At 36.4% G+C, this 27,976-nt stretch overlaps 1 protein-coding gene and 1 pseudogene across 2 annotated transcripts; both read right to left on the reverse strand.

Moving 5' to 3' along the window:
• The window catches only part of LOC133869138 (tyrosine decarboxylase-like), a 33,493-nt pseudogene extending 13,413 nt beyond the window's left edge, over positions 1–20,080 (reverse strand).
• On the reverse strand, positions 2,770–19,735 carry LOC133867983 (uncharacterized). 2 transcript variants are annotated; one of them, XM_062304770.1, is made up of 4 exons: positions 19,353–19,735; positions 18,789–18,946; positions 18,619–18,681; positions 2,770–3,181 (listed from the first exon to the last, which is right to left on the reverse strand). In XM_062304770.1, the coding sequence occupies exons 2-4, from the start codon at positions 18,876–18,878 to the stop codon at positions 2,870–2,872; spliced, it is 465 nt and encodes a 154-aa protein (XP_062160754.1). In that variant the 5' UTR covers positions 18,879–18,946; positions 19,353–19,735; the 3' UTR covers positions 2,770–2,869. The 2 variants fall into 2 exon arrangements, with proteins under 2 accessions (XP_062160754.1, XP_062160753.1); XM_062304769.1 differs by having other exon boundaries at positions 2,770–3,196.
• Positions 20,081–27,976: the final 7,896 nt, after the last annotated feature.

The raw sequence follows: 27,976 nt of genomic DNA on the forward strand, positions 1-27,976 counted from the left end.
CAACTGGATGGCGACAGGCATGTACATCTGGCATGCCCCCCACTCGCACCGAGTCGTTCGTGAAGACGCACACAAGGAAGGACGACACTTACCTGAATGAACGTACACGGGTCCTATGCGTATGATACTGATCTATTTTACTAATATTTCTAAGTTATGCGTGTGATATGACATTATTCAATACATGTGTATTTTATGTTGACGACGTGCAGGAGAGGATGACGCAGGGTTTATCCAATGATCCGGCCGCCACGCAGAGCGTCTCAGAAGACATGTTGCGTTGGGAACCAAATGATGCGTACGAACAGGCGGTTGGGAGGCCTGAGTACGTGGGGAGGGTTCGGCAGGTTGGGGCAAACGTTACTCCTGTTCGTGGGACGTGTTTCTCGTATAGGGCTCGCTCACAAGGGGGGCCATTTGAGGGCACATCTCGGGATTAGGTCGAACATGCCCGGCAGATGGCGGAAATGCAAACGATGCTACGTGCTGAGCGGGAGAGGAATGACGTCTTGGAGCAGCTCATGCGACAGTTCGAGGCATTCATGTCCTCTATGGGGGTATCACATGCATGCACTGGTGCTTAGCAGTCTTCACCTGCAAACGTAGGTAGTACGTCGTCTGCTAGTAGTGCATCTGTAGGTATGATTCATATTGTGTATACAACAAAATTATTTTTAATTTGTTTTCATTACTTGTTCAAGTTTGCATATAATATTATATACTTTAATTGTTTTTATTACTTGCAAGTAATGCGTCAACGATTGGTCCGTTGTCGCTTATTTGACGACGGCTGAGCCAGCACTCCCCTGTCGCTACACTATCGCCCACTACACCATCCCTTGCGCAGCAATTGCCGATTGGCGAGTACACACCTGGGACAGTACCTCTTGATCTGCAAGGACACCCTTCAACTGTATAGATATTTTGTGTAATTATTTTTTTGTAATTATTTTTTGTTAGTAATGAATACGTTTATTAATATATGGTATTCAAATGTGTAGATATTGTTGTGTTGCTTTGTGTAATTAACAAACACGTAATTAATTATTGATTTGTGTAATTCAATTTTGTAATATTTTTGGGTAAAATAGATTTTGCGATATTTTTGGGCGGAAATAAGAAATTTTTAAAAAAGAAAGTAATTAAATTAAAAAAGTAATTAACCAAATTTTTTTTTAAAAAAATTAATACAAAATAAAAAAAATAATTAAAAATAAAAAATAAAAAAGTGCCACGTGTATTGTGATACACGTGGCCACTGTGCCACATGTATCACAGTACACGCGGCAAATTGTACAATTCGTTACAACCTGATCTACCATGCCTCGCACATGTGGCCACTGTCCATGAAATGCCGGAACTCCAGACAAATGCCTGCACTTTCGGCATAAGCAGCATCTACATGGATCCATATAACATAATCTTTTACAATGTTGCATAACAAGCCTAGTGGATCAATGGCAGCTGTGGAAGTAGTCCCCACAGTGGCGCAGAGAAATAATGGGACCAACCCTGCTTTAATGTCTTTGCAAATTTCGGATTGCAGTGAGTCTGGTGAGAGCGCAAATGATGTTGACTTTGTGGTTTTGATGGCTCTGAAATTTTTGGGGTGGATTCCACTATTTGTGCTGCTTTTTGGAGTGCATTGTGTGTTTGGTCGGAGCCATAAACCACCAGCTTTACCATGCTGTCTCTCCCGATTCGGCATAGCATTTGATCCCTCGCAGCTTTGGAGTGCATTGTGTGTTTGGTCGGAGCCATAAACCACCAGCTTTACCATGCTGTCTCTCCCGATTCGGCATAGCATTTGATCCCTCGCAGCGACGAGTGTGCACAAAATGGCCTCACAAGTGGTCCCTTCTAGCACACCTTCGCCATTGCCAGGGAAAAGAAAGGACTTGGGAAGCTTGAGCATCTCTCCAAGCCAATCCACGACTATTGTCTCCAGTTCGGTCGCGGCTGGAGATGCAATCTAGTTGAATCTGACCACATTGAATCCGGCACTAAGCATCTAGCCTATAAACCCTGCAGTGCTACTAGTACTTGGGTAGTAGGCGAAGAAGTTTGGGCTTTGCCAATGTGTTATACCAGGAATTATATGCTCCTGCACGTCTTGGAGGATGGTTTCGATGGGCTCTGGATTATATGGGGTGGACTCCGGCAAGCGTTTTTGGAGATATCTTGAGCTCGTTTGGCAAACCGGTTTTCTGTTTTTGTGTTTGAGAATTGTTTTCGAGAACAAAAACAAAAGACTATTTTCTGTTGTTTTTTCTTTAAAAAAGTGTTTGGCAGACTGTTTTCGAAAACAGTTTTTGAAAACAGAAAACAATACCTAAGGCGTTTGGACAATTGTTTTCAAAACTGTTTTACTTAAGAAGAAAATAGAAAACTATTTGGTGTTTCTATATATTTTTTGATTTTTCCATTTATTGGGTGATTTCCAAATAGAATTTTGTTAAATTTAAATGTCATTAGACTTGAATAATATATTGTAATTATTGAGATGTTCAAAGCAAAACTCTTTCACACTCTTTTTGTTTAAAACTATTAATGATGTATGCTATATTCGGGTGGCCAACAAGAGATCCTTTTTAGTAACCAAACTTGTCACTTTCTTGCATAAAAGAATATAGATAAATTGTTACGAGTGAATGAAGATAGTAAAGAAAGCCACATCAAAAGGTTAAGGATGTGAGAGTTGTTTGGGCGTGTGCCTAGAAAGGCTCTGATACCATAAAAGACTTTGAAATGGGAGAAAATTTTCTTGGTTAATTATAAAATGATGTTCACTGTATTATATACTATTTGTACATGGTGATACGTATAGAAAGATCTTTACAACAAATCAAAATTAATATCAGACATGATACTATTGCTCATATATGAGAAAGATGTCTGTCAATCTTTCCTTATAAGTTCTGCACTGCCATTGTGTGCGGGCTACGGCTATTTTCTGTGAATGAGTATGACAAGTGTGGACTTGCTGATTTGAGCAATATTTGTTTTGATGAGTTGCCTTTGATTCCACACATGATTGAGTGATATGCGTGAGAGGATGCTGCAGTAGGATCTCCAAGATACTGTCTTGATGAGTTGCCTTTGATGTCACACATGATTGAGTGATATGCGTGATGAGATTCTGCAGGAGGATCTTCAAGGTGCTGTGTTCCAGTGGTGTGATCTTCAACGAAAGCAGCTGTATCAGTATGGTTAACAAAGGAGAATTCGAAAGGCTTAAAGATTTTTCATCATTCGAAAATGCTGCCCATCTGGCAAATTGCGCATCTTTCTCATTATCATCGGAAAAAAACAGTACAAAAGAATGTGCTTTTGCATTTTGGCAGACATTAGAAACAAACACTAGAACACTCTAATTGCAGAAACCAAAACCCAAGTATAAGAGAAGAATCCATCCCCTTTCAGGACCATACTGATGAGTACCAAATATTGTGTATTTGGACCCCTTAATTTATATTAGTTAAACCTTTAGCTTTGTTATTTTCTAATGCTTTGGTTAGTTTTAGTGTTTTTATATTTTGTAGGACAATAAGAGAGAAATGATACAATTCAAGCAAAATACAAGGAAATTCGGATGCAGCAGACCAGTACATTTAGACTGATCATAACAGGACCAAAAGATATCCTTTTTGGGAGTTTCTTAGGTCTAAATTGAAGTTCAAGATGTCAGCTTTCCAACGCAACAATTTTCAGCCAATATGGAGATGCTTGGAAAAAGATATAGCTGTTTGAATTTCAGTCATCGGATCATCCCGAAAATCCGGAACCATCTCTCTTATTATTTTTCTTTTGCTTCATCCCTTGTCTCCCCAAAGCTAGAGCCAATACACGTTTTTCTCCACATTCTCAGCCACTTAATCACCTTTTTTTCCACTCAACATCATTCCATAAAACACTCACCACTCATTCCATAAAACACTCACCACTCATTCCATAAAACACTCACCACTCATCTATCCACTCATACACCCCCCTCACCCATTCCACACAAACCACTTGGCTATAAAAGGAGACCAAGGCTGAAAATCAAGAGAGAAGAAGAGGCATGAGCCTCTTTGTACATAACTTCTTGCTTCTCTTCTTCTTGTAGCTTATTTCTTTCCTTTTGCAACTCTTTGATTTTTATGCTTTTAATGTTTTAAGTTGTAGTTATCTTATCATGTGTAGCTAATATTTTCGTTTGGGGTTGAGGATGAAACCTCACCATTGAAGAGAAACCGAGTTTCTTGCTTGTTCATGCTATTTGAGTTTATGGGTTTGATTTCTCATTGTTCTACTTCGATTTTCTTGAAATGATGTTTTGATATCTCTTGTGGTTTCCGGATACAAGTGATGATGTGGAATAAGTTTCATTAAATCGGTTGCTTGGTTTTTCATCTATCAAAACATTGGACATTCATTGTGCGTCGTTTGACTAATACATTGTTTTATCGGTTCGAATGAAGATATCCATTGTGATTGAATGATACATTGGATGTTTGGATTTCAATTGGTACTCTTTGTGATTTGTGCTATGAACGAAATCATTGAATGATCTAAATGATTTTTGAAGCAATGTAGAGCATACCTAAGATTTATACGTGACAACCTCGAATAAGTGTGATGAGCATGAGATTAGGTTGATATGATTTGGTGAGTGTGGATTCCGAAACCCTAGACCCCTTTATTTTCATTATTCTTGTTTATGTTTTCTTTTATCAAAAAAAAAAACCCTAAATTTGGAACTAGGTTAAAGTAGGATTAGTTTGAATAGAGATTAATTTTCGCAACACAATTCCCTGTGGGATCGACCTCGCACTTGCATAACACTATATTGCAAAATGATTCGTGCACTTGCGAGTACTTAATTTAAAACACATCAAGTTTTTGGCGCCGTTGCCGGGGAATTGTTTTATTTGTGGAAATTGATTTTTGTTTGAATTGATTTTATTTTTCTACTAGTTTAGGTAGATTTTTGTTTTCTTTTTCTTCTTCCAATTTTTGTTTCTTTTTATTTTTATTTGTTTTTGTTTTATTGTCTAACCAAAAAAAAAAAAAAAAAAAAAAAAAAGGTTTTCTGTTTTATTGTTATTTCAGGTTGTGCGGAATTTTGCGAAGTCGATCGATCAAACCAACACCGGAGGTGTTACCTGGAATAGTTCAGTAGCAGAAATTCTTGCCAAAAAAATAATTTTTTTGGTCCAAATTTGTAAGTTTTAATTCTTGCCTTTCTGGTGTCGTTGGTTGTTTTATGCATTCGTGTTAGTCTTTAATTTTTTTTTATTTATTTATTTTGTTTGTGCTATTTTTTTATTTTAATCTTCAAAAAAAAAAAAAGTATATTTTGCTAAGTGTGGTCTTACGGCGCTATCTAAGTGTCGAGGCAAGTTCTGGCTAGGAAAGTCTTGGGATTTAAGTGTGTCCGGTGTGACCCCCCTCACTTTCCTGGGAACGAACCTGGGTTCTTAGAGAATTCTGTCTGCCCCACTTGCAATTTCTTTAAAAAAAAAAAAAAAGGGGTTCATATTTTTGGTAGGAAGTGATTGTAAAACATGAATTATCACCCATATGAACCATGTTCCTATTGCTCTGATCCTTATCATAGTGATAGTAATTGTCCCTCCTGGGGACAGTTCTATAATTTTTCACCTGAGCAATTGAACACAAACTCCTCCAGCCCGGGATTCGATTCAAATCCCAATTTTTACAACCCGGACTGGAGCGACCATCCTGATTTCTCGTGGCAAGCTCAAGCCATGGGAAATCATGCTCCCCAATTTCAGGAACTGCACTATCCTGAATATTCGCAGTTCGATACCCAATCTTCCCATCCTTCATCCTTCAACCAACCGACACCACAGTCATCATTAGAAGACACTCTCAAGGCCTTCATGCAGTTTTCAAGCCAAACCATTCATGAAATGAAGAATGCCACATTGGTTAACACCCAATCTATTAATGAAGTGAAGCAGGCTATTAGTGAAATAAAGAATGCCACCTTGGAAAACACTCAGGCGATTGCCAGGATAGAAGGACAGTTCGAATATCTGGTTGCTGAGTATAACAGACTGGAGGAAGAAGAGTTTCAAGGTCAGTTGATGGCTAAAGGGCACTACATGATTGATGAGGATGATTCCAGCAATCTTCATCATGAGCATGTCCAAGACACATCAACAATTGAGAGTGAGGAAATGGTGGATGGAAATGAAGAGGAAGAAAAGGAGGAGCACCTGGAGCAAGCAGCGCCCCCGCCCAATCCAAATATGTCCGAATACGGAATGAGTACTGAAGCTCATTCCTTCATCACCATCCCTCTTGAGACATTTCATGAACCCCAAGCTTCAATTCTTAAATGTCTCAAAGAGCCATCTTATGCCAAAACTGTCAAGGATCTATGCACAGAACCGCGCAAATCTAGGAACCATTGTCCTACAAAGATCCTTCGAGGCAAGCAAGTTAGCTACATAAGATGGCGAAACATTTCTCTCGAGGGACATCAATTCTTTAAGAAGAAAGGGTGGAAGGGATTGGTTGGACATCCACATGATCGGGGAAGACGCTGTAAATTTTCTTTTACCTTTTCGCACAGTTGTTTTTTTTAATTATTTTTGTTAAATATTTTGTTTCTGTTTTATCTTATTTTGTTGTCTGTTTTTGTTTGTTAGTTTATTTTTAATTTTTCAATGGTGGGATAACTTCTTGCTATAGGGTGTAAGTGAAGCATGGATTCTTATTTTGATAATTATTGAGATTCTTCTGTACAACATGTTTCACCTAGTGGTAGGACACTTGCTCCAACCAACTACCCTTACAATTTCAACCCACATGAACCATGGAAAGCTTGCTAAATGAGAACATGGAAGCCTCGAAGGAGAGGAAGGTGGGGAATGTGAAGAAAGCAAAGAAGGCGAGGCAAGCAATCCGGAAAGGATATGAGCGCGGTACTCATATCGTAGTGCTCTCTCTCTTCTGTCATAGATCGCCATCACCGGATTGAGGATAGATGTGAAGAGCGTCCAGGTTGACAAGACGGAAGAGAAGGTCTTGCATGATCAAGAATAATCTTGCTTCTGGATAGTATGATCAAGAATAGTCTTGCTTCGTTGTTTGTGAATCTGGTTGTGATGCTGCATTTTTCCCAACTTTAAACTTTGAAATTGGTTATGAACTACATCTTCCCTTCCAAGAAGCGATGATGAGTTCAGATTAGAAGAAAGATTTGGCTCTCGAAGTGTGAAGGGTTGAGAGCTCATAGGTGTGCTTTGCCAGAGAGAAGACGAGTAAATTTATAGAGAAAATTTGAGAGGGGACGGTGCAAGTGATGCCGACAGTGAATCGTAATATCTCCATCCCTTTCTCGGAACGCTCATCCAGCTCATTCTCGGGATGCCCCTCTACGACTGCTAGTTGCGGAAAGTGCGGCGATGAATCCGGAAAAGTCATTGGGTAAATTCGGAATTCGAGAAGGTGAAAAGGGTGAAAACTCAAAAAGAAGAGAACTCATGATTCGAGGGCGGCTGTCTACTAGTGATAATGGAGGCTGCGCTCAAAAAGAAGAGAACTCGTGATTCGAGGGCGGCTGTCTACTAGTGATAATGGAGGCTGCACTCAAAAAGAAGAGAACTCGTGATTCGTGGGCGGCTGTCTACTAGTGATAGTGGAGGCTGCGCTCAGAATGACGTTGATTAAACCGCGTCTCGCCCAGTGATTAAGTTCTCTTTCCTTCCCTTCAAATATTTTGAATCACCGCTTCATTTCTATCCTTCTCTCCTTCAGATTCTTTGAGGAATATCATCGTTTCCTAAGTTTTGCAGAAAAATGGCTTCTTCCTCTTCCCAAAATAATCTTGACCTGAATGCTACGCCAGTAGTACAACCCGAAATTTGGCGTCCATTATTCTTAACGCAAAAAGGTCCTCTCATGACCAATGACTCTGTGATGCTGAATGATGCAGCAGCTGCAGCCGTGGCTCAAGGCATCATAACTCCTCGAGATGATAAGTTGTTGGCGGATAGGACTGATGCTCAAGCCATCAATGACTCTTTGGCTTTCAGTATTCAGAGTGCTTCTTCAGTTACAAACATAGCTCGACGTCTGCAAGTTCGAGGGAATGAAGTTCAAGCGCTAAAAGCTCAAACTTTGGCTTTGCAGCGAATGTACATGGACTTTAGGCGTAGGAATCGGGTCCTACAGCAAGAAAATAAAAAGCTGAAGAAGGTGGTAGATTCATATGCGAAAGACTTGGAGAAGAGGTATGCTGAGTTGGAGCAAAATACCAATCGTCTCCAAGAGCAACACCAGGACCTCTTGCGTGTAGTCCAAAACCTCAGGGTTTTCCGCCCAGAAACTTAGTCAGGTATAAGCATACTCTGGGGATGTTGCAGGAAAGGTCCGATTCGCAAGTTTATATTTTCTTAAAAGTACTTCGTTTTGTAAGACAATAATTATATTTTTATTTTCTTTATTTTTTATTTTTATTTATGTTTTCTTAGAAGTACTTCGTTTTGTAAGACAATAATTATATTTTTATTTTTTTTATTTTTATTTTTATTTATTTATGGACTGTAATAATAATAATAATAAAAAATGGCACTACGAAGATCCTGCGAAGCAAGCAAGTTGGCCATCTGAGAAGGCGCTGTAAATTTTCTTTTCCCTTTTACTTTTTTTGTATAGTTGATTTCTTTCATTTTTATTTCTTTTCATTTTACTTTTATTTCTAACAGCAACTAACATTTTGATGTTTGTGTCTATGAGAAATGTTGCTGTTAAGTTTTTGTTGACAGGTGTTTTGGTGTTTAAGTTTGGGGGACGCCTTGACCTTTCACACCTCGATGTTTCCGTATTTCTGGTAATGTATTTCTACACTACACATTGCGGACAATGTGTAATTCAAGTTTGGGGGTATGGAAAAGCACTCTGTCCATTTGTTTGTTTGTTTATTTCATTTGTTTGTTTGTTTAAATTTTCTGTTTGTTTAAGTTTCCATTTGTGTGTTTATTTAATTTTTCTAATTGTTTTTAGTTATTTTTAGTTGTCTTTTTGTTCTTAAAATGTTTTAATTAAAAAAAAAAAAAAAAAAAAATTATGTTGTCAAGTTTGAGTTAAGCCATAGCTGTGGTTTGCATTTCATCGGCTTGCTTAAGTTTTTGAACACATCATGTCTTTAGGAATCTGAGTCTTTTGACTTATTTTTGGGCTAGTAAGATTTCACTTGAGTTGAACTATCACGAGCACGTTAGCATGTAATTTGTGGGGTATGAATTTGTGCTTAATTGTGTATTTTGAGAGTTGTTGGATGACTTATTGATAAATAACCTTGGCTTGCAAGATATATATTTATTAAAAATAAAAAATAAAAAAAAGAAAAAAGAAAAAAGAAAAAGAAGATCATTTTGAGTTTTTCACTGAGTAACCGGGCCTCTTGCCTCACTAAGCATTGAGTGTTCGTGTCAAAAGGTGAGAATTTCAATTTGGTTAATTGTATGGCTAGTTTGGCTTCGTAGCCTTTTTGACTTGAGTAATTAAGCCCTTAGGGATGTTTCTACATCTAGTGCCCTAAGACCATTTGGTTTGGGAGCCACTGGCCCAACACTCGTTACATGGGTCAATTAGAAAGCTTAAGGGAGCCGAGCATTGCACAGCCAACATATTAAAAAAACAAAAAAACAAAAAAACAAAAAAACAAAAAAATATATATATATAAATAAAATAAAATAATTTGCATATCTTGCCTTGGTTGTTTCATTTGATAGGGATTCCAATGATTTTTGAAGTACTTATCTTGAGATTAAAATGAAACCTCATAATTGCATGTTGATTTCACTCTACACTTTTGAGGAAATGTGATGTCTTAACTGTCCATTTATGAGTGATTTGATGATTGGATCCCCTGTTGATGTTTATGATGGGGTTTGTCTTTTTAAGCATGCCAATGACGTATGAACCATGGTCTGGGTAAAACTTTTTCTCGTTGACAGCATAATGTTTGAATGTTTGTGGGTATCATTTCTGGCAAACCCTCACGAGACTTCACTCGTCCACTAGGGAGTCCTAGGGGTTTAAAAGGCTTGTTGCATATGCTAAATGCAATCGTGTCTCCCACGAAAGAGGATTTATGTTTCATGCTTTGATTTTGTTTTTCATTTTGTTTTGCTAAGGGACTAGCAAAATGTAAGTTTGGGGGTATTTGATGAGTACCAAATATTGTGTATTTGGACCCCTTAATTTATATTAGTTAAACCTTTAGCTTTGTTATTTTCTAATGCTTTGGTTAGTTTTAGTGTTTTTATATTTTGTAGGACAATAAGAGAGAAATGATACAATTCAAGCAAAATACAAGGAAATTCGGATGCAGCAGACCAGTACATTTAGACTGATCATAACAGGACCAAAAGATATCCTTTTTGGGAGTTTCTTAGGTCTAAATTGAAGTTCAAGATGTCAGCTTTCCAACGCAACAATTTTCAGCCAATATGGAGATGCGTGGAAAAAGATATAGCTGTTTGAATTTCAGTCGTCGGATCATCCCGAAAATCCGGAACCATCTCTCTTATTATTTTTCTTTTGCTTCATCCCTTGTCTCCCCAAAGCTAGAGCCAATACACGTTTTTCTCCACATTCTCAGCCACTTAATCACCTTTTTTTCCACTCAACATCATTCCATAAAACACTCACCACTCATTCCATAAAACACTCACCACTCATTCCATAAAACACTCACCACTCATCTCTCCACTCATACACCCACTCACCCATTCCACACAAACCACTTGGCTATAAAAGGAGACCAAGGCTGAAAATCAAGAGAGAAGAAGAGGCATGAGCCTCTTTGTACATAACTTCTTGCTTCTCTTCTTCTTGTAGCTTATTTCTTTCCTTTTGCAACTCTTTGATTTTTATGCTTTTAATGTTTTAAGTTGTAGTTATCTTATCATGTGTAGCTAATATTTTCGTTTGGGGTTGAGGATGAAACCTCACCATTGAAGAGAAACCGAGTTTCTTGCTTGTTCATGCTATTTGAGTTTATGGGTTTGATTTCTCATTGTTCTACTTCGATTTTCTTGAAATGATGTTTTGATATCTCTTGTGGTTTCCGGATACAAGTGATGATGTGGAATAAGTTTCATTAAATCGGTTGCTTGGTTTTTCATCTATCAAAACATTGGACATTCATTGTGCGTCGTTTGACTAATACATTGTTTTATCGGTTCGAATGAAGATATCCATTGTGATTGAATGATACATTGGATGTTTGGATTTCAATTGGTACTCTTTGTGATTTGTGCTATGAACGAAATCATTGAATGATCTAAATGATTTTTGAAGCAATGTAGAGCATACCTAAGATTTATACGTGACAACCTCGAATAAGTGTGATGAGCATGAGATTAGGTTGATATGATTTGGTGAGTGTGGATTCCGAAACCCTAGACCCCTTTATTTTCATTATTCTTGTTTATGTTTTCTTTTATCAAAAAAAAAAACCCTAAATTTGGAACTAGGTTAAAGTAGGATTAGTTTGAATAGAGATTAATTTTCGCAACACAATTCCCTGTGGGATCGACCTCGCACTTGCATAACACTATATTGCAAAATGATTCGTGCACTTGCGAGTACTTAATTTAAAACACATCAAGTTTTTGGCGCCGTTGCCGGGGAATTGTTTTATTTGTGGAAATTGATTTTTGTTTGAATTGATTTTATTTTTCTACTAGTTTAGGTAGATTTTTGTTTTCTTTTTCTTCTTCCAATTTTTGTTTCTTTTTATTTTTATTTGTTTTTGTTTTATTGTCTAACCAAAAAAAAAAAAAAAAAAAAAAAAAAGGTTTTCTGTTTTATTGTTATTTCAGGTTGTGCGGAATTTTGCGAAGTCGATCGATCAAACCAACACCGGAGGTGTTACCTGGAATAGTTCAGTAGCAGAAATTCTTGCCAAAAAAATAATTTTTTTGGTCCAAATTTGTAAGTTTTAATTCTTGCCTTTCTGGTGTCGTTGGTTGTTTTATGCATTCGTGTTAGTCTTTAATTTTTTTTTATTTATTTATTTTGTTTGTGCTATTTTTTTATTTTAATCTTCAAAAAAAAAAAAAGTATATTTTGCTAAGTGTGGTCTTACGGCGCTATCTAAGTGTCGAGGCAAGTTCTGGCTAGGAAAGTCTTGGGATTTAAGTGTGTCCGGTGTGACCCCCCTCACTTTCCTGGGAACGAACCTGGGTTCTTAGAGAATTCTGTCTGCCCCACTTGCAATTTCTTTAAAAAAAAAAAAAAAGGGGTTCATATTTTTGGTAGGAAGTGATTGTAAAACATGAATTATCACCCATATGAACCATGTTCCTATTGCTCTGATCCTTATCATAGTGATAGTAATTGTCCCTCCTGGGGACAGTTCTATAATTTTTCACCTGAGCAATTGAACACAAACTCCTCCAGCCCGGGATTCGATTCAAATCCCAATTTTTACAACCCGGACTGGAGCGACCATCCTGATTTCTCGTGGCAAGCTCAAGCCATGGGAAATCATGCTCCCCAATTTCAGGAACTGCACTATCCTGAATATTCGCAGTTCGATACCCAATCTTCCCATCCTTCATCCTTCAACCAACCGACACCACAGTCATCATTAGAAGACACTCTCAAGGCCTTCATGCAGTTTTCAAGCCAAACCATTCATGAAATGAAGAATGCCACATTGGTTAACACCCAATCTATTAATGAAGTGAAGCAGGCTATTAGTGAAATAAAGAATGCCACCTTGGAAAACACTCAGGCGATTGCCAGGATAGAAGGACAGTTCGAATATCTGGTTGCTGAGTATAACAGACTGGAGGAAGAAGAGTTTCAAGGTCAGTTGATGGCTAAAGGGCACTACATGATTGATGAGGATGATTCCAGCAATCTTCATCATGAGCATGTCCAAGACACATCAACAATTGAGAGTGAGGAAATGGTGGATGGAAATGAAGAGGAAGAAAAGGAGGAGCACCTGGAGCAAGCAGCGCCCCCGCCCAATCCAAATATGTCCGAATACGGAATGAGTACTGAAGCTCATTCCTTCATCACCATCCCTCTTGAGACATTTCATGAACCCCAAGCTTCAATTCTTAAATGTCTCAAAGAGCCATCTTATGCCAAAACTGTCAAGGATCTATGCACAGAACCGCGCAAATCTAGGAACCATTGTCCTACAAAGATCCTTCGAGGCAAGCAAGTTAGCTACATAAGATGGCGAAACATTTCTCTCGAGGGACATCAATTCTTTAAGAAGAAAGGGTGGAAGGGATTGGTTGGACATCCACATGATCGGGGAAGACGCTGTAAATTTTCTTTTACCTTTTCGCACAGTTGTTTTTTTTAATTATTTTTGTTAAATATTTTGTTTCTGTTTTATCTTATTTTGTTGTCTGTTTTTGTTTGTTAGTTTATTTTTAATTTTTCAATGGTGGGATAACTTCTTGCTATAGGGTGTAAGTGAAGCATGGATTCTTATTTTGATAATTATTGAGATTCTTCTGTACAACATGTTTCACCTAGTGGTAGGACACTTGCTCCAACCAACTACCCTTACAATTTCAACCCACATGAACCATGGAAAGCTTGCTAAATGAGAACATGGAAGCCTCGAAGGAGAGGAAGGTGGGGAATGTGAAGAAAGCAAAGAAGGCGAGGCAAGCAATCCGGAAAGGATATGAGCGCGGTACTCATATCGTAGTGCTCTCTCTCTTCTGTCATAGATCGCCATCACCGGATTGAGGATAGATGTGAAGAGCGTCCAGGTTGACAAGACGGAAGAGAAGGTCTTGCATGATCAAGAATAATCTTGCTTCTGGATAGTATGATCAAGAATAGTCTTGCTTCGTTGTTTGTGAATCTGGTTGTGATGCTGCATTTTTCCCAACTTTAAACTTTGAAATTGGTTATGAACTACATCTTCCCTTCCAAGAAGCGATGATGAGTTCAGATTAGAAGAAAGATTTGGCTCTCGAAGTGTGAAGGGTTGAGAGCTCATAGGTGTGCTTTGCCAGAGAGAAGACGAGTAAATTTATAGAGAAAATTTGAGAGGGGACGGTGCAAGTGATGCCGACAGTGAATCGTAATATCTCCATCCCTTTCTCGGAACGCTCATCCAGCTCATTCTCGGGATGCCCCTCTACGACTGCTAGTTGCGGAAAGTGCGGCGATGAATCCGGAAAAGTCATTGGGTAAATTCGGAATTCGAGAAGGTGAAAAGGGTGAAAACTCAAAAAGAAGAGAACTCATGATTCGAGGGCGGCTGTCTACTAGTGATAATGGAGGCTGCGCTCAAAAAGAAGAGAACTCGTGATTCGAGGGCGGCTGTCTACTAGTGATAATGGAGGCTGCACTCAAAAAGAAGAGAACTCGTGATTCGTGGGCGGCTGTCTACTAGTGATAGTGGAGGCTGCGCTCAGAATGACGTTGATTAAACCGCGTCTCGCCCAGTGATTAAGTTCTCTTTCCTTCCCTTCAAATATTTTGAATCACCGCTTCATTTCTATCCTTCTCTCCTTCAGATTCTTTGAGGAATATCATCGTTTCCTAAGTTTTGCAGAAAAATGGCTTCTTCCTCTTCCCAAAATAATCTTGACCTGAATGCTACGCCAGTAGTACAACCCGAAATTTGGCGTCCATTATTCTTAACGCAAAAAGGTCCTCTCATGACCAATGACTCTGTGATGCTGAATGATGCAGCAGCTGCAGCCGTGGCTCAAGGCATCATAACTCCTCGAGATGATAAGTTGTTGGCGGATAGGACTGATGCTCAAGCCATCAATGACTCTTTGGCTTTCAGTATTCAGAGTGCTTCTTCAGTTACAAACATAGCTCGACGTCTGCAAGTTCGAGGGAATGAAGTTCAAGCGCTAAAAGCTCAAACTTTGGCTTTGCAGCGAATGTACATGGACTTTAGGCGTAGGAATCGGGTCCTACAGCAAGAAAATAAAAAGCTGAAGAAGGTGGTAGATTCATATGCGAAAGACTTGGAGAAGAGGTATGCTGAGTTGGAGCAAAATACCAATCGTCTCCAAGAGCAACACCAGGACCTCTTGCGTGTAGTCCAAAACCTCAGGGTTTTCCGCCCAGAAACTTAGTCAGGTATAAGCATACTCTGGGGATGTTGCAGGAAAGGTCCGATTCGCAAGTTTATGTTTTCTTAAAAGTACTTCGTTTTGTAAGACAATAATTATATTTTTATTTTCTTTATTTTTTATTTTTATTTATGTTTTCTTAGAAGTACTTCGTTTTGTAAGACAATAATTATATTTTTATTTTTTTTATTTTTATTTTTATTTATTTATGGACTGTAATAATAATAATAATAAAAAATGGCACTACGAAGATCCTGCGAAGCAAGCAAGTTGGCCATCTGAGAAGGCGCTGTAAATTTTCTTTTCCCTTTTACTTTTTTTGTATAGTTGATTTCTTTCATTTTTATTTCTTTTCATTTTACTTTTATTTCTAACAGCAACTAACATTTTGATGTTTGTGTCTATGAGAAATGTTGCTGTTAAGTTTTTGTTGACAGGTGTTTTGGTGTTTAAGTTTGGGGGACGCCTTGACCTTTCACACCTCGATGTTTCCGTATTTCTGGTAATGTATTTCTACACTACACATTGCGGACAATGTGTAATTCAAGTTTGGGGGTATGGAAAAGCACTCTGTCCATTTGTTTGTTTGTTTATTTCATTTGTTTGTTTGTTTAAATTTTCTGTTTGTTTAAGTTTCCATTTGTGTGTTTATTTAATTTTTCTAATTGTTTTTAGTTATTTTTAGTTGTCTTTTTGTTCTTAAAATGTTTTAATTAAAAAAAAAAAAAAAAAAAATTATGTTGTCAAGTTTGAGTTAAGCCATAGCTGTGGTTTGCATTTCATCGGCTTGCTTAAGTTTTTGAACACATCATGTCTTTAGGAATCTGAGTCTTTTGACTTATTTTTGGGCTAGTAAGATTTCACTTGAGTTGAACTATCACGAGCACGTTAGCATGTAATTTGTGGGGTATGAATTTGTGCTTAATTGTGTATTTTGAGAGTTGTTGGATGACTTATTGATAAATAACCTTGGCTTGCAAGCTATATATTTATTAAAAAAAAAAAATAAAAAAAAGAAAAAAGAAAAAAGAAAAAGAAGATCATTTTGAGTTTTTCACTGAGTAACCGGGCCTCTTGCCTCACTAAGCATTGAGTGTTCGTGTCAAAAGGTGAGAATTTCAATTTGGTTAATTGTATGGCTAGTTTGGCTTCGTAGCCTTTTTGACTTGAGTAATTAAGCCCTTAGGGATGTTTCTACATCTAGTGCCCTAAGACCATTTGGTTTGGGAGCCACTGGCCCAACACTCGTTACATGGGTCAATTAGAAAGCTTAAGGGAGCCGAGCATTGCACAGCCAACATATTAAAAAAACAAAAAAACAAAAAAACAAAAAAACAAAAAAAAATATATATATAAATAAAATAAAATAATTTGCATATCTTGCCTTGGTTGTTTCATTTGATAGGGATTCCAATGATTTTTGAAGTACTTATCTTGAGATTAAAATGAAACCTCATAATTGCATGTTGATTTCACTCTACACTTTTGAGGAAATGTGATGTCTTAACTGTCCATTTATGAGTGATTTGATGATTGGATCCCCTGTTGATGTTTATGATGGGGTTTGTCTTTTTAAGCATGCCAATGACGTATGAACCATGGTCTGGGTAAAACTTTTTCTCGTTGACAGCATAATGTTTGAATGTTTGTGGGTATCATTTCTGGCAAACCCTCACGAGACTTCACTCGTCCACTAGGGAGTCCTAGGGGTTTAAAAGGCTTGTTGCATATGCTAAATGCAATCGTGTCTCCCACGAAAGAGGATTTATGTTTCATGCTTTGATTTTGTTTTTCATTTTGTTTTGCTAAGGGACTAGCAAAATGTAAGTTTGGGGGTATTTGATGAGTACCAAATATTGTGTATTTGGACCCCTTAATTTATATTAGTTAAACCTTTAGCTTTGTTATTTTCTAATGCTTTGGTTAGTTTTAGTGTTTTTATATTTTGTAGGACAATAAGAGAGAAATGATACAATTCAAGCAAAATACAAGGAAATTCGGATGCAGCAGACCAGTACATTTAGACTGATCATAACAGGACCAAAAGATATCCTTTTTGGGAGTTTCTTAGGTCTAAATTGAAGTTCAAGATGTCAGCTTTCCAACGCAACAATTTTCAGCCAATATGGAGATGCGTGGAAAAAGATATAGCTGTTTGAATTTCAGTCGTCGGATCATCCCGAAAATCCGGAACCATCTCTCTTATTATTTTTCTTTTGCTTCATCCCTTGTCTCCCCAAAGCTAGAGCCAATACACGTTTTTCTCCACATTCTCAGCCACTTAATCACCTTTTTTTCCACTCAACATCATTCCATAAAACACTCACCACTCATTCCATAAAACACTCACCACTCATTCCATAAAACACTCACCACTCATCTCTCCACTCATACACCCACTCACCCATTCCACACAAACCACTTGGCTATAAAAGGAGACCAAGGCTGAAAATCAAGAGAGAAGAAGAGGCATGAGCCTCTTTGTACATAACTTCTTGCTTCTCTTCTTCTTGTAGCTTATTTCTTTCCTTTTGCAACTCTTTGATTTTTATGCTTTTAATGTTTTAAGTTGTAGTTATCTTATCATGTGTAGCTAATATTTTCGTTTGGGGTTGAGGATGAAACCTCACCATTGAAGAGAAACCGAGTTTCTTGCTTGTTCATGCTATTTGAGTTTATGGGTTTGATTTCTCATTGTTCTACTTCGATTTTCTTGAAATGATGTTTTGATATCTCTTGTGGTTTCCGGATACAAGTGATGATGTGGAATAAGTTTCATTAAATCGGTTGCTTGGTTTTTCATCTATCAAAACATTGGACATTCATTGTGCGTCGTTTGACTAATACATTGTTTTATCGGTTCGAATGAAGATATCCATTGTGATTGAATGATACATTGGATGTTTGGATTTCAATTGGTACTCTTTGTGATTTGTGCTATGAACGAAATCATTGAATGATCTAAATGATTTTTGAAGCAATGTAGAGCATACCTAAGATTTATACGTGACAACCTCGAATAAGTGTGATGAGCATGAGATTAGGTTGATATGATTTGGTGAGTGTGGATTCCGAAACCCTAGACCCCTTTATTTTCATTATTCTTGTTTATGTTTTCTTTTATCAAAAAAAAAAACCCTAAATTTGGAACTAGGTTAAAGTAGGATTAGTTTGAATAGAGATTAATTTTCGCAACACAATTCCCTGTGGGATCGACCTCGCACTTGCATAACACTATATTGCAAAATGATTCGTGCACTTGCGAGTACTTAATTTAAAACACATCACATACCATAAAAAAGCAATGGCATACACTGAAATTTATTTTCAAGAAAAATGAAGAAATCCGAAGACCTTTCCAATCTAAAATGCCAGACATTAGCTACCAAACCATCAAGATCAAAATATCGAAACAATATATATATAAGAAAAAAAGAAGAAGAAAGGAGTACATAGCACACTAAAAAAACAAAAAACCAAGTGGTGATTAAATAGTAATTGAATTACAGATTCTCACCTTGACATCCCTATGCGAACTAAACTTCCCCAAGTTGTGGATGATCAACCTCATATCTTCAACCTAAAACACAACATAAACTCCTTCCCCTACTAATCATAACATCACATACCATAAAAAAAAAAAAAACATGAATAACAACAAAATGTACCCAAACGGGTAAGGAATACCTGCAATAGTTCTTTATCAATAGCAACCTTCTTGACAGCAGAGTTTGCTTTCTTTCCAGTATCCACCTCTGTGTCTCTCTTTTCACACATATCCTCATCAGACTTGGGCTTTGTCTCTGCAGCTTTTGAATTCTCCTTGGAAGATCTTCAAAATTGTACTCGACATACACCAAACAAGTAGTGAGCATTGAAAAAGAATCCTAAACTAGATTTATGCCAAATTATATTTCAGCACATGGGAAATGATCCAGCATGAGCTAAACAGAGAGAGAATGACCTTCATGGTTGAATTCACCACACACAAGTCTAATTTTATTTTTCTTTCCCACATTTTTCTCAACAACCAAGCAGAGCTAGAACAGCTCATAACAACCCCAACCCAACAGTATAATCCAAAACCCACTTCAATTATACCCCAATAATAGACAAATGCACAATACAATGACTTAAAATCATTGGAAAGAATTGCAAAATAGTAGGAAATCAAAAATCATTGGAGCTCGGCTACTACATAGTGACAAAACGTAGACCTAGGTTAAAGCTAGGAAAAGGAAAATTACTCACCAAATCGAAATTACAGATGCGGTAGCCCTGATGATGCACATAACGTAAACCTGCTCACGACGATGCTGGAATCCTGTTGTGCGATGGGTTTTGGAGTAGATGCAGGAATTGAATAAGTTGGTTGAGGGTGACGTGAAGAGAAAGATGGAGGAGTAAAGGCTGAGTGAAGATGGAGTAAAGGCTACTTGAAGATGGAGCAAAGGCTTCTGTGATTTGGTTGAAGACTTGAAGATGGAGGCTGATTTACGGTTGGTTGAAGGGAGGGCGAAGATGGAGATGAAAGTACATAAAATCCTTTCAAAAATGTTGTACCATGGCTCGAACGGTGGCCTTGTTACTGTGCACTTAAAATGAGAACCTTTTCAGACATGTTCCGCGCGTGTTTTGAGACTTGAAACGAGAACAGTTTTAGAAAACAGGTTAGAATTGTTTCCTAAAAACGTGTTTCAGTGAGTTTTTGTTTTCATTGTTTTTGTTTTAAAAACAACGAACCAAACGGGTGTCCTATGTTTTCAAACACGGTTTTCTGTTTTGGAAATAGAAAACTGTTTCCAAAACAGGTAACCAAACATGCTCCTTGGTTCCACTTGGCTTTGAACAGGGTATTTCTCAACATTCACATAGTAATCAGCAAGGAAGTCTGTCATCATATTGTGCCCTTGTTGCCTAAACTCCTCAGGGTCTAGTGGATTGTTCTTAAAGATAGAAAAGAAATTTAGGCTAGCCATTTTCGGCACCGAGAAAAGAAATGGTTCTAACTTCACAAGGGAGAGTTAGTAGTGTGGGAAAGAAATTAGCAATTATGGAGTAATTATTGGCTAGTTGATGAGATAAAATGAAGTGAATGAATAGTTTATATAGAGGCCATAAAGCTCGGAGAGAGCTGCTCAATCAAGTTCATAAAAATGCCATGTGGTTTTTTACGTACAATTTTTTTTTAATTGCACTAACAAAGTTAGAAGAGTAAATACATTTTTAATAAAATTTATTTCAACTAATTAGTCCTTACAATTAAAAAAAGTATATGCTTCTCACATATAAAAGAACATATAATAATTTTATAGACTAGCTTAAAAGAGCTCTCTCCAGGCTTCATAGCCTTTATATAAAATAGTCATTCGGTAGTAGCTCAGTTCGTCCACACCTTTATTTTTTATAATAATAAATGATACCAAAATGTCATTATCTGACTAGTTATCTAAAAAAAAAAACACAAAATGTCAGAATTAGTGCCGCTACCTTTGTACGATTCATGTTGGTTGACCCCAATCTACATGACCTAGTTTCAAGATGGGGAAATGCTAAAATTACAACAAGTGCACTATAAGTGCACAACTCCAAGGCACATTGGGAGGACTCACATGTGTAGGCCCCACCCCAATGTGCCTTGGAGTTGTACACTTGTAGTGCATTTGTAGTGCATGTATCACTACCCTTCAAGATATATGACATTAAAAATGTCCTGATTGATACCTCAAAAAAAAAAAAAAAAGTCAGAATCTCTAGACGGCCGACACTATACGGTTCCAAGCCAAGTGAAACCAAGATAATGACTTTACTATATATCATTCCAAGAAATGATAATGACTTTACTATATATCATTACAATAAATAGGGGTGTGAATGAGTTGAGTTACTAGCTCCCAAATGAATATTATATAGAGGCTATAAAGCTCAAAGAGAGCTCCTTCAACCTAATCTATAAAAATGTTGTGTGTCATTTTGTATGTGAGAAGCGCATTTTTTTTTTAACTGCAATTACAAAGTTGAAAAAGCAAATGCATTTTTAATCAAATTTATTCTAACTTTGTCCTTGCAATTAAAAAAAGCATGTGATTCTTACATGTACATAACATTTTTATAGATTAGGTTGGAGTAGCTCTCTCTGAGCTTTATAGCCTCTATATAAAATATTCATTTGGGAGTAGCTCAACTCCTTCATACCCCTATTTCTTGTAATTATATATAGTACCAAAATGTCATTATCTAACAATCTAGACCCGTTCACGTGACTGGTCAGGCCCGTCTTGATAAATTTTGAGGCCTAAGTCGATAAGTTTAAGTGAGGTTCTTTTCTTATATTTAAATATTAATTAAATTAAATTTATTTTAATATTTATGTTATATTATTTTTATTTAACATGTTAATTAGAGCACTTTCTTCTATTTGTAAAATGTATTTTAAAACTTTTTTTTAATAACTTATTAGATATAGAATGACTTACTTCTTGGACTAAGGTTTTTTGTTTCCTCCCTGAGTTTTTCTCAGTGGAAGCTAAATTTCTCCCAGCCATTAGGACTATGGAGCTTTTGTTCCTCTAGCCTTGTTAGGCTATTGAGGCTTGTATTTGTGTTTCTTCTTTCTCTTTCTTTTGTTTATGGCAGAAGACTCAAATCTAAGTGATCCAGCTTGGGGGTGTGGCGATGATCGTGTCTTTTAACGGTGGTTGTTTGGCCAGTTTTTTCAAATTTTCATCTACAACTTTGGAGGCAAATCTACACAACTATGTTGCTTTTTCCAAGACCCACGCCCTTCAGTCGTGTTTCCCGTCGTCGTTCGCTCCAACCGTTAGAAGCTTAGGCCGCGTCGGTCGTCGATGTCCGGCGCATGGCCTGCACCCTCTAGAGAGCCTTTTGCTCTTTGGCGCGCGTGACGGCCACGCTTCGCCTTCTCTGACCGTGCACGATGTTGGATGGGGTCTACGATGATCGATCTACGATTGGGTAGTATCGGTGACGGCGCGTGTCCTCCACTCGCCGTCGTTTTCGGCAGAATTCGCTGTTGTCTCTACTGCCAGCAAACTTTTTTGGGTTTTTTTTTTTTTTTTTTTTTTTTTCTGCTTTGTGTTGTATATTCCTCTTGTTTCCTCCGGTCTGTGTAATGCTCAAATTTTCTTGAAATTTCTGTTGGCTACATGTTCTAAAAAAAAAAAAATTCAAATAAACGTTGGAGAAAAAATTATGCACATTGGACTGATTTCATGAATGTAAAAGTGGGGCTTTTAAAAATAGTAAATAAGTGGGACTTTTCAAGAATTTATTGATTTTTTTTTTTTTTTTCGTGAATGTGAATAATGAGACTTCCAATTTGTAATTACTTTTAGCATAATTGAAGGCCATAGTTAGAAACTATTTATTAAATTTTTACCATATTAAAGTCTTAAAATTTGTTTGGAAAATAACATTTATTGTATAATTATTAAGTGGGAGCCTTAATTAGAGAGTATTTTATTAATTTTTTTTACCATATTAGAGCCTTAAAATGTTTTTTTGAAACTTAATTTTTTTAGAAAAATATAAATTTATTATATAATTATTAGTTGGGGGCTTTACTCGATTGGGGCCTTAAGCGACCGCGAGCTACCATGTGTTTAAGAAGAAATTAAAAATGTTGTGACCTATACTTAAAAAAACAAAACAAAATGTCAGAATCTTAGTGGCACCACCTTTGTACAGTTCATGTTGGTCCCGATCTACATGACCTAGTTCCTAGATGACATTAAAAATATCATGATCTATACCTCAAATAAAAAAATTAAAAAAAAAAAACAAAAACAAAAAGAAAGAGTCAGAATCTAGACGACTGACAATATATGGTTCCAAGCCAAGGGAATCCAGGATACTTATATATACGTGAAGCTTTGAAGGCTGGGACCGGTTGAATGGTCGGGTAAATTAGACAATCATTTAAAGCCTCTAATTAAATAGGACAGAAATACTTTACAACTTACATATAAAATTAACATGTATTTTTTGACATGTAAGAAACACATATTATTTAAATAGTATGTGCTTTTTACATGCTTTTTTAATAGCATTAATAAAAAAAAATGTGATTCTTACATGTTTAAAAGACACGTGTCAATCTTATATGTGGCTTGTAAGAAATTTCCTACAAACCGGTTTGTAGAAAATTTCTGTCCAATTAAATAAGGCTCTAAATAGTAATACTATAATTAAATTTTCTTTCATAAAATAAAATAAAAAAAAAATTAAAGCCCAAATTATGACAAAAAATTTAATCAATGCTCTTTAATTAAGAATTGAATTCTAAGATACCGTGAAGAAAAAGAAATAAAAATGGAATATTGTTACACTAATTGTACCTCTAAAGCAGTTACTAAACTCAATGAACTCATAATTTTAAATGAACTTAAAACTAAGACTAAATTGTCCATTAAAATAATATTTAGAATGAAGTAAATTAAATTTTGCATAAAAGAAATTATACGTATCTCAACACAAAATATGATATCTATTTAAATTAAATGTCTCTTAACAAAAATAAATTTTGCAAGTCGTTCAGAAAAAAAAAAATATATATTTAATTATAAACAATGTTCAACCTAAACTTATTGTCTTTAAGCCTCAAACTCTACTGAGCCAATAAAGTACAAAGTCAAAACATGAGAACTATTATAAGTAATATGTGTTATAATTCTACCTTATATTACCAAAAAAATAAAAATAAAAATTATTACCGCACATATATGCAAATGAAGTATGAAGAAAATCTATCAATATATCGCAGTCTTTTCACATGTCAAAAAAGAAACTAAATAAGTTGAGAGAAAAAGTGAATATATTACTTTTGACGATAAAGTAAAGTTTACGATTTATCACTTTACTATAAGTTTACTTTTAATCTTTAATTAGTGACAGAAATAAGTTTAATTTCATATTGAGGGCACGTTAGCAGTTACGTACACTAAAACGATGATTACTTAAAAATAATAGTGAGTGCATGCCACTATCTTGTCTAATAAAATTTGTCAAAATTTTTAATAGAATTTGACTTCAGGGAGCGATTTATAAATTAAGCCAACCACATAAATCTCTGAATTAATTTTGATACAACATGAAATAATTTGTAATTTAGATAAACTTTAGAGACCAATGATACAATTTTTCTCAATTTTTTTCTTAATCAAATTTGGCATGCGCAAAGCAATGCTATAATGAAAAAAAAAAAAAAAAAAAAAAAAAAAAAAAAAAACAGCCTTAAGGTAAAGTAAGAAGGCCAGGTAATATATAGGACAACCATGGCAAATCAAATGGTAAATTATGAGTTAGGGTGATTTTTTGTTTCCCTTGGTTTGTTCCAGTGGGACTTTTTGTTCCTCCCGGCTAGTTTCCGATGGTGGTGTTTGTCCTCCTAGCTGTTGGGGCTATGAAGTTTGTTTATTTGTGTTTTCTTGTTGTTTAGACAGATACATTTCGTTTTAAGTCATCTTTGGGTGTGACCTTCGTTCGTGTTCTTCCAGCTTTCTTTTCTCTTAAATCTATGTTGATACGCCGGAGATCTTACGACATGACCACCCAGAGTTTGCTCGCCGTCAACCTCTGTTCTTGCTACCTCATCCACCGGCGACGTTGAACTTCCACGCTCGGAGCGTGGTCTGCACGTGACGAGGGTATGGCTTATGCGTGAGGGCCACAAACCACTTTTCTGGCTGGCGGGGTGGTGTTTTCGGGAAGGAATGTTGACTGGCTGCAACAGGGGTGGCCCGGGTGTGGCGCGTGTAAAACACGCGCCGGTGTTGGAGTTGCTCTCCACTTGCTGGCTTAGCGTTTTGTTTCTGTTTTTTTGTATATTCTTACTTTCTTTCACAGTTTACTATTGTAATGAGATGATAATTACTTGGACATTTAGGTGGCTTGACAGCTAGACCAGGCTTTCTCACTTTTAGATGGGTGGTGCTTCATTGTATAGAAAGCCAAATGTTTGTTCTTGTAATTTTAGCTTGTTGCTTTGGTAACTGCTTTAAGCTATGTTTAATCCTAGCTTAGTATTTAGAGATTCTTCATCTCTATTCACTACCTTTAGCCTCTGGATTTGTGTTGTAGATTTTGAGACTAGTTTATTTGCCTTCGGGCTGGTGTATTTGCCTTCGGACTTTTTATGAAATGAATGTCCCCGTTCAAAAAAAAAAAAATTGGTAAATTATGAAATCAAGAAAAACAATAGCTAGACAGCTATATATGGTAGATGGTTGGGTAGAAAATCAACATTCAATAAAAAAATCATTTTATTGAAAAATAAAAAAAAAAATCAATAAAAAAAAATTAATTTTTTAATAAAATTATTTTGTTTATCGAAAAAGGGAAGGGTCCCCCCTCCCTCCCCCCAATCACTACTCTTGGTGGAGGGAATTGGATAAAGTTAAGTGAAGATGTGTAGTTGGGAGGACTTTGTTAGCATAGGAGAGTATCCTATTAGTTATTATATCAGGGTATTTTTGTTATTTCATATTTTTTTGGACAAATATACTATTGCTTTATAATTAACCGGATACTCTCCTATTCAGAGAGGATCCAAATTCGACTTTTGTTGGGAGGGGGGGGGGGGGGGGGGGGGGGGTGGGGTGGGGTGGTGTGTTTGGTGGTTGTGGAAGAGTAGGTTACTTATAGCTAGCTTCCTTGCCCAAGTACGGCGGCACAGTAGAGTGGGTCTACATGTTGAGAAAGGACGTATGTGTGTCGGATAGCCTCCCCTTCCCTGCCATGCTAGCTTTGGGCTTTAAGGCTTGGAAAGCACATGCTTTGGTCGCCCACTAGTTGTACGGCCCAATAAGAGCATCTCTAATTTAGTTATTCAATATATATATATTTTATTAAAAATGAAGAATAAATCAATTGATGTGATTTAAAAGCATTTGCAACAGTTTTTTTACACATTTTTTTTTTAATTTAATGAACTAAATCATTTTTTACTTCGATTAAATGTTTTCAAAATTTTCTCATCCAAAAAAATGATTCATCGAAATAATGAGTTACCATTGATATCGACACATTTGAGATCGCCAAATGTTCGAGAATTCTTCTATTCAATCATTTTCCTTTTTCTTGTTGCTGGATATATATATATATATATATATATATATATATATATATATATATATATATATATATATATATATATATATATATATATATATATATAAGCTTTTGGACACTCTCTCCCTTAGAAGTCGATTTTTAAGAGTAAGTTCTACTCAAAGTTTGTATCAAGCTTTTTTTGTGTGTATGATTCAATGGTTATTACTTGAATTTAGAAATAATACAAAAATGGAATAAGAAAGAGTCCACTTCAAATTTGCACTTCCAATTCAACTAAAGATATTGTTTTCAAATATATCATTTGCTAAATTTTTTTTTTTAAAAATAAAATGCCTCATTTCAATAAATAAATGCACAATAGCGCAATTCAAGTAATGAATATTATTCGGATTTTGAAAATAAACAACTCTCTGCATTCCTAGCTAGATTAAGCCCAAAGAAAAAAAATCTTAATTAAAACTCCTAGCGGCAGTACTGTAAACTTACAAGTAGGGTGGCCTCATAGTGGCGGCAACGGCATTGACATGCATGGACTGCTTAGAGAGAGAGAGAGAGGAGAAAAGGGAGGAGGGTGTGGAACATGCAAAATGTACTGCGCCGTTCCCAAATATTGGGTAAATATTTTTACACAACAAAAGTTTGAACAATATGTGCACAACAAGACACCATATGCATATGTGTCACCCATGTGTATTGTTGTACACATGTAAAAACTTTTGTTGTGCATGTATCACTCCTCCCAAATATTTATTAAGTAACGAGAACATTGCTTCTTCAAAAAAATTACGTTGTTTGGAATCAAATAGCTTAATTTTTTTTACATAATGTCGTTAAAATTTGTCGTTTAGTAAAAAGCATTAGTTTGCATTTTTTACATAAATGACCCATACTAAAACAACACAAATTGCCATGTTTTTTTTGGTAGTGCACGAGCATAAGAAGAAAGGAAAGTGCAGCAAAACATTCCAAAGCTCAAGCTAACGGCTAAGAGTACTGGCAGCAATTACCCAACCATTTTTTCTAAATTTAGAGAATAAAATTATTTTTTGCTTCCCTATAAAAAAATATTTTCATAATAGACTTTCTTATCTTTTTCTATATTAATTAAATACTATTTTTTACTCTTATTTTATACTTTTTTTTTTCTCTTTCTTACTTTTTATCATTTTATTCTACCAATCAATTCTTTTTTTATTTCTTACTTGTCGTCAATTTTTTATTATTATAGAGTATATTGGATAGTTACTGTGCTATTCAATATATAGGGAAGCATTGTAATTACCCAAAGAAAACATACATATTTATTATTTGGAGTATTTGTTGCGGGAACTATTTTATACTTTTTTTTAAAAAAGAAAAAATTCTCTATTTAAAGAATAGAATTATTATAGGACATCTGCGGCTAGGAAACTAACTCATTGCAGTGGTAGCCCACTACCCCATCATCCGAAACCAGGACAAGTGGGACACGCGGCAGCCATTCAGACGTAACCTCATCACTTCACTCTTCAGACAAACCTTCACAAACAAACCTTCAGACAAACCTTGTGATTCTTTCAAACACGGCTGCGCATAACCCGATGGAACCTCCTCCTGACCTGGCAGAGGAGTTCACGGCTGCGCATAACCTGATGGAACCTCCTCCTAACCTGGCAGAGGAGTTCCGCAATTGGCTGGAGCTACCCCGCAGCGTGACGGCGTCGATCCTGCTGAGACTGGGCGCCATCCAGATCTTGACCATCGTGCAGATGGTGTGCTCATCGTGGCGCAATGTAATAGGTATA

The sequence above is a fragment of the Alnus glutinosa genome, chromosome 5 (genome assembly GCF_958979055.1).
Source record: "Alnus glutinosa chromosome 5, dhAlnGlut1.1, whole genome shotgun sequence".
NCBI classification, from domain to species: Eukaryota; Viridiplantae; Streptophyta; class Magnoliopsida; order Fagales; family Betulaceae; genus Alnus; species Alnus glutinosa.